General features: G+C 38.5%; 1 protein-coding gene across 1 annotated transcript in view; it reads left to right on the top strand.

Moving 5' to 3' along the window:
• RELN (reelin) overlaps positions 1–16,958 on the top strand; it is a 444,598-nt gene that overhangs the window by 336,751 nt on the left and 90,889 nt on the right. Inside the window, exons 25-28 of the mRNA XM_031455857.2 lie at positions 2,048–2,253; positions 4,337–4,508; positions 4,982–5,182; positions 9,944–10,176. Coding sequence (XP_031311717.2) covers positions 2,048–2,253; positions 4,337–4,508; positions 4,982–5,182; positions 9,944–10,176 — 812 coding nt within the window. The remainder of the gene's footprint in view (positions 1–2,047; positions 2,254–4,336; positions 4,509–4,981; positions 5,183–9,943; positions 10,177–16,958) is intronic.

Below are 16,958 nucleotides of genomic sequence, written 5' to 3'. Positions count from 1 at the left end.
TAACCTGTTACTCCAACACATGTGCACACACGTGACATGTGTGTATAATGTCTACACGTACACATAAATGCATCAGTCGTAGAGTAACAGAAAGAACTGCAAACCATGTGTTACACCAGATTCTAAATTCTGACCAAAAAAGTTTGCCATGAGCCATTTCCTTTTTCTTTTTTTTCTCCCTTTAAAAAAATGTTCAGCATTTCAGGTCACTGAACAAAAGAAAATGATTTGTGCTATTCTCTAGGAAAAAAAAATAAACATCCTCAATGCCAAACCAAGCATTTGTATGGTATTTTTCACCATTTACAAAAATCCCACAAAGCTTTTCCAAAAACCTCTGTAGACCAACGCCAACAGTCTCCTGGAAAAACAACACTGTTCTGTGAATTTCACAATAGACCCTTCATTCCAACCATCTAATTGTGATAATTGGATTTTTATAATTCTCCTCACCTTAGGTCTTTATCCTTCTGGCTCATTTCCACATGCCAAGATTTTCACAGAGGTTGGCTGGATGGGAATTAACCAGCCAGTGTCTTCTCAAATTCATTCTTCCTGTAATGCTCTGAAGGCATGAGAACTCTATATAATAATAATCTCAGATTATGGTCATCTCTGACATGTTTCACACTTACCATAGTTCAAATCAACAGCAAGAAAAATTAAAAGCATATCTAACAGGTTGAACATGCAGGTTACTTTTACGATTTCCTCTAATACATACATAAAATTAAGATTTCCAAAAAATGAGTTTCTGTCTCAGGATTAACTTCAGTTCTCTTTTCACGGGCACCCTGGTTTATTTTGGAATCTCTTAATTGGCTTTAGATTTATCAGTAACAGTGTACTCTTTGAATTATCCCTAAGTGTTTCCCCTGTGATGTCTGGTAACTGAGACCCTTTCTTAATTAACTTAGTGGATTAGAACAGGGTTTGAATTAGAAGTGTGAGGGGTGGTTTTCTCTGTACCGTGTGTCCTACCTCAAGTCTTCTTCCTGACTTTAACTGAACTCCTCGGAATCTCTCCAAGACCAGACAGTGCAGTCCATGGGTTAACCTTGACAGAATCAGTTTGGGTGAAAGAATCTTATGAGCAAATCTTTTTTCCATCCTGTTAGCGGGAAACCATTTACATACAACAGGAATGATGACAAACCTTGTCAATTTGTATCTAAAACCTCACAGCAGGATTGTGACAGGCAGGGGACAAAACTAAGCAAAAGAAGCAAGTTGCTGAATTTGAGGAAGTTTTTAACATTTTTAAGACAAAAGGAGACCATTTAGTGGTCACAGAAACTTATGTAATGAGTTCAAGAAATAGAGATAGAAAGAGAGAGACTGACTGGGAACTCGACAGACTCCAGTACTCTTTCTTTTTGTCAAGAAGTTTCTGTCTTGCCTATTTCACTTCATTTCCCAGGGAGGAGGAGGTGGATCTGGACCTATTTACAGACAGATTGTTTTCTCAGGAAGGCGTGCTGTGTGCTTGGCAAGTTATGCAACATGCTATTTCATCTGATTGTCACAACACCCTATAAGAAAGGTGTTATTACCCATATTGTACCTTTGAGGAAAATAAAAGCACAGAAGGGTCACACAGCTAGTGAACAGCATGAATAGTGGACTGAGATTCAAACCCAGCTCCAGCTGATTTCAAAGTATGTACATGGTCTTTCTTCTCCATGACTCTGCCTGGAGGAGATTTTCAAAGCAAATACTGGGAGTGTTTTAATTAAAATGAATTTTGCTTTATTTTTAAAGGCTTTTGAATACCCTTTGGTATAATTAGCAGCTCACAAGGGTTTCATAACCAAGTCTGGGAATCCTTGATATAGAGACTAATCAGATGTATCCAGCAGTAGGTACCATATCCAGAGCAGAGACCATTAAATGCTGTAACTTGCTTCTCTCTATAATAAATGTAGACAAGATCACCTCCACTTAGCATTAGGATGCTCATGTGAATTTGAAACCGAAACAACAAAATGCCGAAGAGCTCCCAGATAATGGAATCTGTGACTTTTTTCTTCTTCTGTCTTTTGGAAAGGCTGGGAAAAGACAGTTGGTGAGCTGGGATCTGGATACTTCTTGGGTGGACTTTGTCCAGTTCTACATCCAGATAGGCGGAGAGAGCGCTGCGTGCAACAAGCCCGACAGCAGGGAGGAGGGTGTTCTCCTCCAGTACAGCAACAACGGGGGCATCCAGTGGCACCTGTTGGCAGAGATGTACTTCTCAGACTTCAGCAGACCCAGGTAACTAGCCCCGACGGCCTTCCAGGGGTTTCCAGGAATCGTAACGATGACATTGCTGTTGAGGTGTTTCCCAAAGGTTGTTAATCATTACAAAAAAGAACAAACTCATAAATATCTGACTTGAATGATTGCTCAGTATATGAAGATTTCATTTCATTTAAGTTTCTCGACAGAAAGCATTCATATTCACATTTGATTTTTTAAAGAATTTGAGAAAATTTGTGAGTAGGAGAAAAGTGAGACAGTTGGCCACTCTCTTCCCAAAGAAACTCTGTGATATAGGGATGTTCCAAGCTCACTCTTGCCATTTGTGGGATTTTTTAATGCACACGTGAAATATGTTCATCTGTTAGATTTAATAGAAAAGTGGATTTTTTTTAACTTGTCATATGGCTGCACCCAGGGCTAGTCCTAGATAGTATATGAATGAATCTGTGGAGCTCAGAATTTTCTAAAATTTTTCACTGGTCCATCCCTTTCTTTATTTTGATGGACTGGGAATATATGTAATAAAATATCTTAGACAATGACTATTAAGGAGTTTGGGAAAATGACTCATATACCAGGCAATCAATGAATTAAGCTATATTTAAATATAATTCATTTGTAATTATATAGTATTTTGAAAGTCTATGTTTATATTTTATATTTTATATAAGTGTCATTAAAATCTACTCAAGAATATCACTTTTATGTCCCAGTCCATAGTGAGGTGGTTAATCACACCTGCACCAGATCAGGTAGTGAGGAGGACTTGCCATGATTGTCTGTGTGAAAAAGCACCCAGATATCAGTTATCCTTGAATCTGGAAAAGGGGTTGAAAGCTGGAAAAAAAAGGACATCACTTTTAGAATATTCCTTTTTGTAATCTCACTATTTACACTTCAACATAAGGACAAATTTTTCTTTATATGTTGACCACCAGTTATTATTAAGTCTTACCATATTAATGTCTCTGTTTTGCATATTACAATGGAACCTTATTTTACTGGAAAAAAGTTATTGAAGAATATATAGATCCAATTCTTACAAGTTAAATCGAGAAAATTACCAAGAAAAACAGTAAGATCCCAATAGAAAAAATGGGTAAAAGGGATGAATAGATGTTACAAAACAAGAAACACAGATGTTTAATAAAATATGAATAATGTGCAGCCAGTGTTGCAATAAAAAGGTATCATTTTTCAATAGTCAAATGATCATTGTTTAGTAATACCAAGTGCTCTCTCCACACTGGAGCAGGAAGACAGGCCCTCTCCTGTCATCCACAAACCATTATGAACCTTCCAGAAAGGAATTTGGAAAAATCAAGAGCTTAATCATGACCAGATTACTTGACCTGGTAATTTCTTTTCTAAGAGTCTTCCCCAAAGAAATAAACTGAAGTGTAGATAAAGCTTTATGCATAAAGATTTTCATCACAAAATTATTTATAATAGGGAAATGTGAAATTAATAATAGCATGTCTATGTGATGAAAAATTATATAAAATGATAAGAACTAATTTTACTGACATGAGAATTTGTTTATAATATAATGTTAAGTTTTAAACAGTCAGATAGCAAATTGTACACCTATCTCACCTATGTAAAAGGTTGTATGCTTTGATGCTATATATCAAAATGTTATCAGAGGCCAACCTCATATCATGGATTATGAGTGATTTATGGTTCATTTTTAATGCATATATATTTTTCCCTCAATAAGTAATAACTGCTTTGAAAAAATTTAAATGCTATTTTAATGCAATAACATACAAAGGAACAGTTTTTTCTAAGAATTTCTTTAAAATGTTATGGCCATTGTCATGGTAGTCAAAAGACTTTGTTTAATGAATCAAACTTGGTTGAAATACTTGCCCCCAAAAGATACAGTTCCAAATGGAAAAATCACGACTGGGACCAAACTTGTTTGCAACTTTAAACCTCTTGTCTGTTCTGTCTAAACTTAGAAACTTTTCGAAAATACCAAAAGATCAAACAAAACTAAACTTTCTCTTGTTGACACTCATGTTATTTTAACAGCTACTAAGAAAAGCACAGCTTTTCCTTTCCCAACAGTAAACGATTTGCTTTCATGCAGGTTTGTCTATCTGGAGCTCCCAGCTGCTGCCAAGACGCCATGCACCAGGTTCCGCTGGTGGCAGCCTGTGTTCTCAGGGGAGGACTATGACCAGTGGGCAGTCGATGACATCATCATTCTGTCCGAGAAGCAAAAACAGATTATCCCAGTTGTCAACCCAACTTTACCCCAGGTATTTCTCATTATGTCTGAACTCCAAGAAGATGTGGACTTGTGTAAGAGGATGGAATTAAATAACTACTCACTTCCCCAGGGGCTTAGTGCTTGACTCCTTGAACATGTAGTTTTCTGTGTTTACAGTTAATTTGTTTTTGTTACCTCTCTATGCTACTAGCTCATAGATTATTTAGATGTAAAAGAAAAAAAGAAGAAGAAAGCAGAAATAAGACTTGCAAGTTTGGCCAGGTCATCAAACATAATTATTAGTGTGTTTATAAAATGCTTAGATCCACAGTAGCAGAATATTTTCAGTTGCTAAATTGTCAGGAGAAAAAGTTCATGGCAGTTAAAAAAAATTAATTTTGAGATCCTGCTGTATTTTCCTAGAAATACAAATAGTACCAATTCATGAAGAACTGAAAATTCATTTCTTGTTTTCAAAGCTGTCAAATTGCCTTTCTATGTTGTTTGTATTGTTTCTATTAGAACTTTTATGAGAAGCCGGCTTTTGATTACCCTATGAATCAAATGAGTGTGTGGTTGATGTTGGCTAATGAAGGCATGGTTAAAAATGAAACTTTCTGCTCTGCCACACCGTCAGCCATGGTATTTGGAAAATCAGATGGGGATCGATTTGCAGTAACTCGAGATCTGACCCTGAAACCTGGATATGTGCTACAGTTCAAGGTATTTATGCGCAAACTTCTTGCAGGTTAAAGAGCAACCAATTCATAAAGAACACAAAATTTTCATATATTATTAAAGAAGGGACTCATTTGAACAAACTTTCCAACAATCTTAGAACGGCAAAGCTTTTTAGCTCTGCCCATAAGGAAAGCAGCTTGTCAGTTTTTAATGAGCCACAGAAGTTGTGGCTGTGTCTCTGTGTTTCTTTAAGTGCTCATGGAACTCTACCAGAATTAAGAAGCAAGTTGACTGAGGATTTCAGTCTGATTGTGACTTAACGAACCCCATGCTTCTGAATGGTAATGGATAAGTACTACTTTTCAGCTTACTAGTGCTTTTTGGACCCATGAGTTATTTTATGATTTTACTCTAGGGTTTTCAAACAGTTTCTCTTCCTTTGATTCTGTAAATTTTTACTTTAATTATCATTGTTCTCTTAAAAGCTTCTTGGTTTTCAGCACTGTGATAACATGTCAACATGTACAGCAAGTATTTACTTTGACAAGCTCTTTTTTCAGAACCCTAATCAAAATTTCATTGTGTTTATAATAAAATCCCATTGGTGAATTCTGAGGTCGAAAGTAATGCAGTTTTAATGAGCCAGCACAACTACATGGTCCTTACATAACGGCAGGATGCAGATGCTAAATAATTTACAAATGGAATTATTAAAGAGATCAGATGTTTAGAGGAAGCTCTTCAAATGTAATTTCCAGAGGTCTGTAAACTAGGCAGTTAGTCATAAATAAAATGATTAGTAAAATGTTATCCTTCTCTGTTTAGATTTTGATGCTAAGTTGCAATGGAAAAACCATTAAAAGCAGTCAATGCCTCTATATTAATTTGTTGGCAATGCCTAAAATGGGAACAGAATAATAACAATAGCAAATACACTGCCAGAGCACCATGTTGTTTCTCATCTGGCACCATTTCTAATTAATTAGTCACAAAATCATGATAATGTAGGTGTTGAACCCTGCAAGGTAGTATTCTGAAGTTTAAAAATATAAATTTAGAAAATATTATTAAGTGTTTCAAGTACTTAAACAACCAGCAACAATGCATAATGCCTAAGGAAAATCTCAATGCTTAAATCACACCAGGAGAAAACTATTGATTTCTGACTGTTAGTTGATAACAGAGATGTAATATGAGTCATTTGGGGGCTGATGATTAATGTCTATTTGGAATCTGTAATAAGAACTTGGTGTTATGTGTAAAAAAATGCACAGTGCTGGTAAAGTTTTTGTGACTGCCTGCCATCGGTCAACACTAAGTACTAGGAATATAGAGAGGAGAAATATAGCCCAGCCCTCAAGGAGCTCAGAAACTGGCAAGTGAGCCAGAAAAGTGAACAGCTGTAGTGCAGTCACTGGAGTGCTGTGGCGGAAAGAGGCTCGGATGCTATGAGAGTACCTGGAATAGTTCCTGGCATATAGCAGATGCTCCAAAATTATCTGTTAGTTGAATAAATGGATGGATGGTTGGATGGATGGATGAGTTGAAATGGGACGTTTCTGGAAATACAGAGACTTAGAATGCTGAAGAATGGAGGCGGGATGGGGGTTCCAGTTAGAGGGAACAGAATGTGAACATGTGTGAAAAATACATAGAAGTACAAATGAGAATGGAACTTTTGAAAATTTAAGGAATTTGGAGTACGTACGGTAAAACTGATCCTAACTGGCTTTCTGTGATATATTATGTCACTTGGACATTAACCCAAGAGCAATGAATCATGGAAGATGTTTAATCCATTGAATGTGAGAATCAGACCTGTGTTTTAGAAAAATCATTCTGTTGACTTAACAGGAGGGGAAACTGGAATCAGTAAGTACATTCACTCATTCATTCATTTGGCAAAGACTTATAAAGTCACTACTATGTTTCAGGCTCATTTCTAGGCTATGAAAATAAATAAGAATAGAGTGTTGGACTAGGGTGTTGGAGGATAACAACTATTTTATAAAGGATTGTCAGGTTAGCCTCACTAATATGACTTTTAAGCTGAGACCTAAACAAATGAAGGGGATCATGCAGCTATCTGGGAAAGAGCACTCCAGGCACAGAGAACAAACAGGACAAAGGCCTTGAAGTGGGAGTGTGCTTGGAAGAGTTCAAGAAACCACAAGTTCCACTGTCACTAGAGCAACAAGAGACAAGAGTGAAAAGGGGAGACAGGTAGAAAAAAATAACATCAGACTTTGACTTCTGCTCTCAATCAAATGGCCAGCAGAAGGGTGATGTACTCTGACTTAGGCTGTTAAAGAATCCCTCTGGTCACCGTGTCAGGACTGCACTGGCAAAGCAAGGGCAGAGACAGAAAGACCAGCCCGGCAGCTATGGCAGTGACCCCAGCAACAGATGATGGGAACGTGGGCTTGTGCGATGGTGGAGGAGGCAGAGACAAGAGCTGTGTAGTCAACAGGTTTGGGTGACCTGTTGGGTGATAGAATAGATTCTAGAATGACTCCCACATTTCTGGCTCCAGTCACTGAAATTGGAAATGCAGGAAGAGGAGGATTCGTTTTAGGGTGGTGAATGATGAGAACAGACTTGGACCTGTGGACTTAGGGGTACCTATGGATTGCTGAAGGGCAAACGCACAGGAACCAATTATGTACATTGTCCACAGAGCCTGAGAGAGGCTACATCTGGGAGTCATAGGTATTCAAAGGGAATTTGAATTATGATTGTAAATGAGATTAGGGAGCACGTAGAGAGTAAAAAGATAAGAAAGCCAAGAAATGAATTCAAGAAAACATCAGCAGTTAAAAGGCAGGCTCAGTGGTCCATTAAATAAATGACAAACACCACAGAACTGAAAGTTCCATCAACTGGCCTACATTAGAAACAATGGCAGTCATAGAAAGTCTACGACAAAAAGCTCACTGTGTGCCCAGCGTGACTGCCCTCACCACGTGCCAGCCAAAGGCGATGCCTACTGATGGATAATGTAATAAAAGGACTTGTGGTAGAAGTAATCGTGCATCTGTGCTGGTCAAGCCTTTACTTACATTCTTCACATTTAACTATGCAAACTTGCATAAATGAATCACAATAAAATTTCGACTCGCCACACTGTAAATTCTTCTAAGAGATGCTTTCTGGTGCTGAGCATGAAAATAAGGAAAATATGCATGGAATCTTCTTCTTTAGAAAGAGTGCATCAAGCTTCCTTAGAGTCTCAAGGATGAACTGGTTGACTTCTTGAGCTCCAGCCAGTCTTACTTGCCTGTAGGCCTACCTTTCCTTCGTCCTTTTTTTGGTTATGACCATATTCCTTTGAGTTCTTACTTCAGTTTTTTTCTATAAAATTTCACTATTCTTACTTATAAAGTCTTATGTAATAAAATTCTACAGTAGCTCCAACCAACAAATGAATTAAGATCATTTATATAAGTCAGCATGCAATTAAATACCAGGAAAAGATTCTGACATTTACAATTATCAAAAAATATTAACTAAAACAGTAATAAAGTCATTTATATATTTCTTAATTTAGAAAGAAACTGTTTAAAACTATAATAATATTCAGTGCTGTGGTAAAACTGATTCATTCGAACCCAAGTGATTAAAAATGAACACAGATAAGTAGAAAATTCAAAGTATTCTACATTTTGATTCAGCAATACTACTCTTAGGCATTTATCTGGCAAATAGCAAATCAACTGAAGAAAAAAAAATTTTTTTTGCAATTCTGCATGTAATATGTTAAATAGAAAGTAGGAGGAAAGTTCTAGAATTATGATAACTTCAAGTACGTGGCCAAAATATATGCTGTCTTACAAAGATTATAAAATGGTTGTGCAACTACATTGGGATTTAGGCTGCATTTCTTTTATAATTTTTTTTAATATTGTTAATCCGGTGATGAGAATCATCTACACAAGTGCACAGAACAGTAATGGTTTTGTTTCTGGATTATGTTGCTTATTTGAGGCTGTAACAAAAAATTAGCGCTTTCATCTAAGCTGACAATGATTTCTTACTGAGCTTTGTAAGAAAACAGAATAAAAATGCTTGTTCCACTGAAAACAGAGGATAGCTTCAGTAACCTTCATGTCCTGTAAAGGACAGCTCTTTATCGTCTCCTTCTCTCTGTTTATACCTTCTGTCTAGGGAAGGAAAAGAAAGCAGTTTCTTGGCTTCTTTCTTTTTTTTTTTTTTTAAATTGTTGGAAAATAGTTTTTTAATTGAAGTATGGTTGATTTACAATGTTGTATTAGTTTCAGGTGTACTGCATAGTGATTCAGTTATATATATGTAAATCTATGCTTTTTCAGATTCTTTTCCATTATAGTTTACTACAAGATATTGAATACAGTTCCCTTTGCTATCCAGTAGGCCCTTGTTGGTTATCTATTTTTTAAATAGTAGCTTATATCTGCTAATCCCAAGCTCCTAATTTATCCCTTCCCTGCCCTTCTCCTTTGGTAACCATAAATTGTGTTTTTGTTTTTTGTGTGTTTGGGTTTTTTTTAATTTGACCAATACTCCAGTCACATCTGTGCTTCTCTCTTTCTTCTTATGATCCCAAGAAATCCACAAAATGGTCCTGCTTTCTACTGAAAAGCACCTATTGCTTGCCTAAACAAAGATTTCCAGAACCTGAGGAAGGGTCCTGGTTGGAACTGAGCTGCATGTTCTATTGTAAATTGAGTGCAAACCCAGTAGAAAAAGCCCTGGCTGCTATAGCACCTAATTTGTTGAATGACTTGGAATCAAAACCTTGTAAAATTCTGTCTTTTCTTTTAACAGTTAAATATCGGGTGTGCCAATCAATTCAGCAGCACTGCCCCAGTTCTCCTCCAGTACTCTCATGATGCTGGCATGTCCTGGTTTCTGGTGAAAGAAGGCTGTTACCCAGCTTCTGTGGGCAAAGGATGTGAAGGAAACTCCAGAGAACTGAGTGAGCCTACCATGTACCACACAGGGGACTTCGAAGAATGGACGAGAATCACCATTGTTATTCCAAGGTCTCTTGCATCCAGGTAAAGTGACCGTATTTTTTTTATCTCTATGTCTTCATCTCATATATGTCAATAACCTAAAAGTGCTTATAAACTCTAGCTGTGTCTATGCCAATAATGACTCTTGAGGAAATGACACACACACTCGTGAAACAAATTCACTCACTTATTCACTCATTCATTCAACAAATATTTATTGAGCCACCTACCTGAGCCAAATTCTGTTCAGGGCACTGCGATTAGAGCACTGAACAAAACATGTTTAAAAGCCAAGAGAGTTATAAGGTGTTATTATACCAGACTGTCACTATCTAGAGATTTTTGATAATTTAATGCCTCCTTGAATAGACAATTTGAGATAAATTGCAATAGAAAAGATCCTTTTCAATGACCATTGAGATAAATAATAAAACAATGAAGAAAAAGATTTAAAATCAATTGACAAAAGAATGAAATAAATGGATTGAGAATTTGAAGCAAATTAGTTTTATTAATAGGGCAATAAATTTAACTCTTAGCTTCCTGGCAGCTAGAATAAAGTGTGGGGGTAGTGGAAGGAGAGGGTCATTTGGTTCTCATTATTGGGTAAAAAGAAATAAAATATATACATTCTGATAAAAAAAATAGATAGACTTTTTTCCACACTCAGTGTTCTAGAATAAATTTGTAGCATGTATATGTATCTCTACGTCAGGTAGAGTAGGTAACACCGGATCAGTATTTTTAACTCTGTAATTTTTCAAAAGATAAAGAAGCATTCTTCAAGTGGACACTTCTCAATTGAATCCTAGAACATAACATTCAGTTGTGACTCAGTCAAAGCATTTATTTTCAGAGCTGAGATACTTGTGCTGCTTTCTGGTGATGTAACTTAATATATGATTGAGATACTCATTGGTGCCACTCAGCAATATTTCCAGCTTACTACCTTCCTGGAATACGATGGGGTTATCCTATCCCCCACCCTTAAAAGTTTGGCACGGACTAATGAAATGTGAATAGAAATTAAACATGTGACTTTAAGAGCCCACGTGCATTTTGCCATGTTCTCTGCTTCATGAAAGCATCTTTTGAGTTGCTTGCATCAGTCTGCATCCCTGAGTGTCTACAATCAACAGACTTCCTTGCAACTGTACTGGACATATAGCAAAAGCAAGAAATAAAGTTTTGTCGGGGTAAGCCCCTGAGACTGGAGACTGTTACCACAGCATAACCTATTTCATCCTGACTGATGTGATGATAAAAGGTAGCAATGTATAGGAATGGCTTATTTATAACATTGGTAGAGACCACTCTGTCTGTAATATTTTCAACTAATTGATCACCAAATTTACATCCAGCTGAATAAACTGGTTGTGTTCCCTGCCTCCCTCATTACATAATGTACATCCCTCAAAACAGTATACCATAGACTTTGGGAGACAAACTTCCCAGATGAGGAAGAAACTTGTATGGTCAGGAGGTACAAGTTTCTTTGCTAATCTACTAAACTTTGAAATATAATCTTTAAATGCCAACAATTCCAAGAAAGAATTTATAGATCAGTGGGTTCAAGTCAACTTATGAGTAATTATTTTGTCTTTACATGCCAGTGCGCTTTGTTGTGTATCACTGAGCGACTCAAATGACTTGGTATGTTAGTGGCAGAGTTGATGAGCTGACCTTTAGTGAAACTGAATAACTTGGCTTGTATTCTGCTTCATTTGGGATACAGGCCCAGCTGCTATAACAGAGAAATAAATACAAATGCCTAACAAGGGTTAAACAAGACAGAAGTCCATTCTTTCTTGCATAATAGTTCAAAGGTGAGCAGTTCAAGCTGACACACACACACAGAGGCACACAGGGTGTCTCTGCCATTCTAAACACACAACTTCTATCTCTGGATCCAAGGCAGCTATTTCCAGACCTTATCATCTCTTAACCAGTGGGAGGAAAAAAGATCAGGAATGCACAGATGCATTACTTGTAAAAGAAAAAAAGTCATTCTTACTCCTTGTTCATATTCCTCAGTAGAGCCTTGGAGAATATTTGTGCAGTTACCTATTACTATTCAACATGCCTCTCCAATGCTTAGTGGCTTAAGACAACAGTGATTTATTGTTTCTCATGGTTTAAGGATTCTCTGGGTGAGCTCTTCTGCTGATCTCTCCTGGGCTTCATAATGTAGCTGCATTCAGTTGGTAGGTTGATTATAGTGTCTGAGATTAGTGGGATCTTTCTCTCTATGCGATCTTTATTCCAGTATCCATCCCAGTATTCATAACAGTAACCACAATTAGGTGGTTTGAGAGTTCCAAAAGAACAAAAGTAGAAGCTGCAAGACCTCATCTCATTTGCCACATCCTAGTGGCCAAAGCAAGTCACAAGGCTGACCTTGATTCAGACAGTGAGAAATCAGATTCCCCTTTTGGATAGGAAGCAAAGAAGAGTCACATTATAGAGGAAGATGTACACTAGCTGCTGTGATCCATTCGTGGGTGTTATTGTAACAATCTACCACAGTTAGTCGTAGCCTCAATGATTCACATCTCCCCCACAGGCAAGTGTACTCACTTTCCTTCCAAAGCCCCCCAGAATCTCATCCCATCACAGCATCAGGCACTCAGTCACTGATCTCATGATCTGGATCAAGTTAGGGTACGGATGTGACTCCCTGGACAAGGCTCCTCTTGACCCATAGACCTATGAGCTAAAAAACCAAGCAATCCAGCCCACCCCTACCCAGCGTTCATGGTGAGACACTGACAAGATAACCACAATAGACAGTCCCACTGAAACAAAACAAAACAAAACAAAACAAAACAAAAACGAATGGGAAGCACACAACAACCACTGGCCATGGGGATTCTAAAAGCCAGCAAGACAGTTTGTTACTAGGGTTCCCTCCTCCACGAGCAGTGTCCAGGGCAAGAAAGGTCTATTGATTAAGACAGGATGGTTCCCTCATCTATTATTCTTCTCAGCTGTTGGTTCTGCTCTCCAGGCTTCATTCTCTGAGACATCTTTCCTTTTCTATAAGAAGGTATCTGTGTTTGCAACTTAATAGCCCTTTCATCCTGCTTTCTGCCCATCTCAAGCTGGGCATGTAACAATGCAGCCCTTGTAATCCTCACCTCCACCACTGCCTTCCTCTCCCCATGCTTTTCTGAAACGGTGGCCCAACCACAGCTCTTCCAAATAGATCGGTGCAGCCTGCCATGGAGCTGGAGAGCATCGAGTGGTGAACCTTCGCTGCAGTGATTAGAATGCCAGGATGCTGGAAGACATCACTGTGAAAGCAGTCAATAGAATCAGGAGCCAAGGAACACGACTCTGGTTTGATTCCCCAAAGCCAGATAATACAGTGTCGAATCTGATGCTGCAGTCTGTTTGATGGTGAATGGAATAACCCCATCAGTGAGGCCATATCTGAGAAATAAGAGAAGGTTGTCCTTAGCATCACAAAGTGAGCCAATATTTTGAGGTTCCCAATTTATCAATATTTTCTTGGACCTCAGCTTTTGGAAGAAGAAATCTTCATTAGGATCTGGCTTCCCAGTTCATTTGAGTATCATCCAGCTTGCTGGTTGATGGCGTTTGTGACAGAGAGCTCTCTACTAAAGAATAGTAAATATGTTTCTACTTTTACCCAAGTAAATGAGCTGTTGTTGTTCCTGCTGCAATATGTTAAACTCAGATAGCTCCAAACGCAGTGTTGGAAAGCTGAGAATTCTAAGTGTGAAAATTGTGAGAATTTAGAGCTATTTTGCCACAAGGCAGCATGCTTACAATAGTCACTAGAACATTGCTCTTTCACAAATAATTCTAAGCTGATTTTCTCAAAGGAGTGGTGTGTGCTTATATTAACACTCTTGGTTCCTGCCTACAGAGGAGATACATTGATGGTGGTAAGTATTTGCTGGTACACCTCTCCCGACTCTCATCCCCAACCGTACAGCCTGCTCCAGGTTCCCTGTGCAGAATGCAAAAAGTTGATTTCTCTGGGAAGGGCTAGAAACACTGTTGCTTAATCTTCTGCAGAATGGCTCCTTCACCATCATGCATCACAGGATGAGCAAGTCTGTGCTTCCCTGTTTGAGAGGCAGAAGCAGAGGCAACACCACTGAAGTGCGGTGGTGAAAGGGGCAGGGGTAGAAACTGGTTCTCCTGGTCACTCAGGCATCCTTCAGACAAAGGTAACTATCAGGGAAGGGGACAAAGAGAGGGACTGCTATCTTCTACTTCTTCCTTATCTGAGTGAGACATGCAGGACAAAGGGGAAGTTTTGTTCAGTGATTTGAATAGTCGCATCACACTGTGGTTTATTTCTAGTAAAATTACATAAGATTAAACTCCATCTTTTCCTCAATCATCACTTCCTCCAGTTCCTTCCCAGAGCGTCCTGGCTGTCAGGTCAGGGACCTCTGTTACATGCTCTCCTGGCTCTACGATTTTCTTAATGGTGATAGTTATCAGAGCTGCACGCTTACATTTCTTTGTGCAGGGGGTTGATAAATGTGTCTTCTCACTCGACTGTGGGCAACAGAAGGCAGGAACCATGTAGGATTTCTGCTCCCCATCGTATGCCCAGCCCTGGCACTGCCTGGCAGGTAATAGGCACTTGTACATTGAGTTGAGGTTGAATGAGGTTGAATGAGGAATAAGGACCAGCAATAGGTGATTAGCTACATTGAAGACACCTCCCTTTTTAAAATATGTTTTCCAAAATAAATTTGATGCTGTTCAGCAGGAAATCATTGTTCTGCATTCTGCTGTGTCTCCTTAGAAAGGCATGAATCACACGCGCACACGTGTGCACACACACACTAACAATAATTTCAAAGCTATAGCTTCTCTGTTTTAAAGAGAGATAAACTATGTGGAATCTACACACTCACTAGCTAACTTGGGCCTACTTATTTCCTCCCTTCTTCTGATGGTCTCTCTATGATTATGTTTCTAGTAAATTCCTTACTAGTTCTTCCTCTCCTTCCAGCAACCCTGACGTTGCTAAATTACTTGTATTCAGTCCCAAGGTTGCGCTACCAGGAGAACAGGAAAGCAGTAGGCATCAAGAGCCGGGCACAACCTGGAGAAACGTTTATGAAGCAAAGCGTGCTTACACTGCGATCCATGAATCCTGTCTTGATTTGATTTGCACACCTTCCAACCAAAAGCCAACCAGCAAAGATTGGAAGAAGGCAAAGAGGTGCCATCTCTTGCCCCCTCACCCTGAAATATAGGCTCCCAGCTGGACTCTCAGCTGTAATTCACCGTGTCCTGGATTCAGTCTGTTAACCACAGGACTAATCATTTCCTTTTGCTTTGTTTCTCCTTTACTTACACACGGATCCCTTAATGCTGCGCTCCTGAGGTCTTTCACCTTTCCAGCCTAACAGCACACTCTTGTTTCTCGCGTCCACAGCAGCCGTGGGGTCTAAAAACAGGGGTGCCTCATCTCTCTGACTCTTGTTTTTATAATGAAAGTTACAGGACCCCAGGAATCAGAGATGGGTCAGAGGGCTTCACTTGTCCTTCATTCACTATCAGACTACCGAAGCCTCTAGAATTCTACCTACAGGTAGGGCTCTTCGCCTTCCTGGATGCTGCTGGGACTCTGCACCCACTTCTTCCGTGAAACAGAGCAGTTGTTAGAGAGGTGCCCTCGTCTTGTCCAGATGAGGGATCTTAGGGGGAGAAAAGAAGTAGTTCTTCCCTCTTTTCTTCCTTTCTATGGGGCAGAAATTATAGATCCACGTTTCTCTGGGTTCTATTATAGAAACATAAAAAGAAAAGGCAAGTATGACTTCTAATTAAGGAAAACTCCTGTCAGGGAATTGGCGTGTTTTCCTCTTTTATCGTAGATAATGCATTTTATCTTTTGGAAGAGACACAGAGACCTTACCATTTTCCTCAAGAGCAACTGGCAAAGGATGCTGTTCACCAGTTCCATTTATTTCTTTTGAAAGGAAAAATATCTTCATGGGCTACATAACATTACTACCCCATTGGGAGGAACTTTCCCAAAGCTCGTGATTCCACAACTGTACTTTCTTTTTTCTTTTTCTTTCTGTTTTTTGGTTTTGCTTTCTTTTTCTAATCTTTAATTCAATTGTATTTTGCCTTAAAAAATAAGAACAATATATTTTGAATTAGCTTCGAAGGAAATAAAAGACGTGCTCACCTTCCTCCTGACACACTAAAGAATGTGTTTAGTTGCATTAGTAGAAATTAATCTCTGAAAACTTTTAAACCTAGCAAACAACATTGTTGGTTTCATTTGCAAATTTGCCCAAAGTAGGTCACTTAAAATAATAAAGAAAAAAGCCTGGTTTGTGGTTCAGTGTTGCCAAATTACCAAAGCTATTTGAAGAGCCAGGAAGAAATGTGTTCTGATACTGCTGTATCATTTTCACAATAATAGAGGGGAGAGGGAACCATCCTTGTCTATACTTACCTTTGACAATCTTCATTCATCTTTAAGATTCTTTAGTCTTGTTTATGAAGAGACTGGATTCATTCAAAAGTCTATAAATATTGGCAGCCAAATTAATTGGAATCTAGGTAGCCTAATTGATCTTCCCTCTTTGATGTCAGTAGAACTGAGAAAGAAGAGGCATCTTCTCGGTATGAAGTTATAGATGTGTGTGGGTCTCCTTATATTTGGAAAGAAATGTGTGGAAAGGATTGGAAAAACGAGAATGCAACTGGAACAGGTTTTAGTTTGGCAATCTCAAACTAAAACTAGCCCAGTCCACTGGAGTTCCAGGGTTTCGAAGCGCTGGGACCAGGTCGCTCTTCTGTTCATTGGCAGTTACCAG

This window comes from Camelus dromedarius, chromosome 7 (genome assembly GCF_036321535.1).
Source record: "Camelus dromedarius isolate mCamDro1 chromosome 7, mCamDro1.pat, whole genome shotgun sequence".
NCBI lineage: Eukaryota > Metazoa > Chordata > Mammalia > Artiodactyla > Camelidae > Camelus > Camelus dromedarius.
This window is presented reverse-complemented; position numbering and strand designations above follow the sequence as displayed.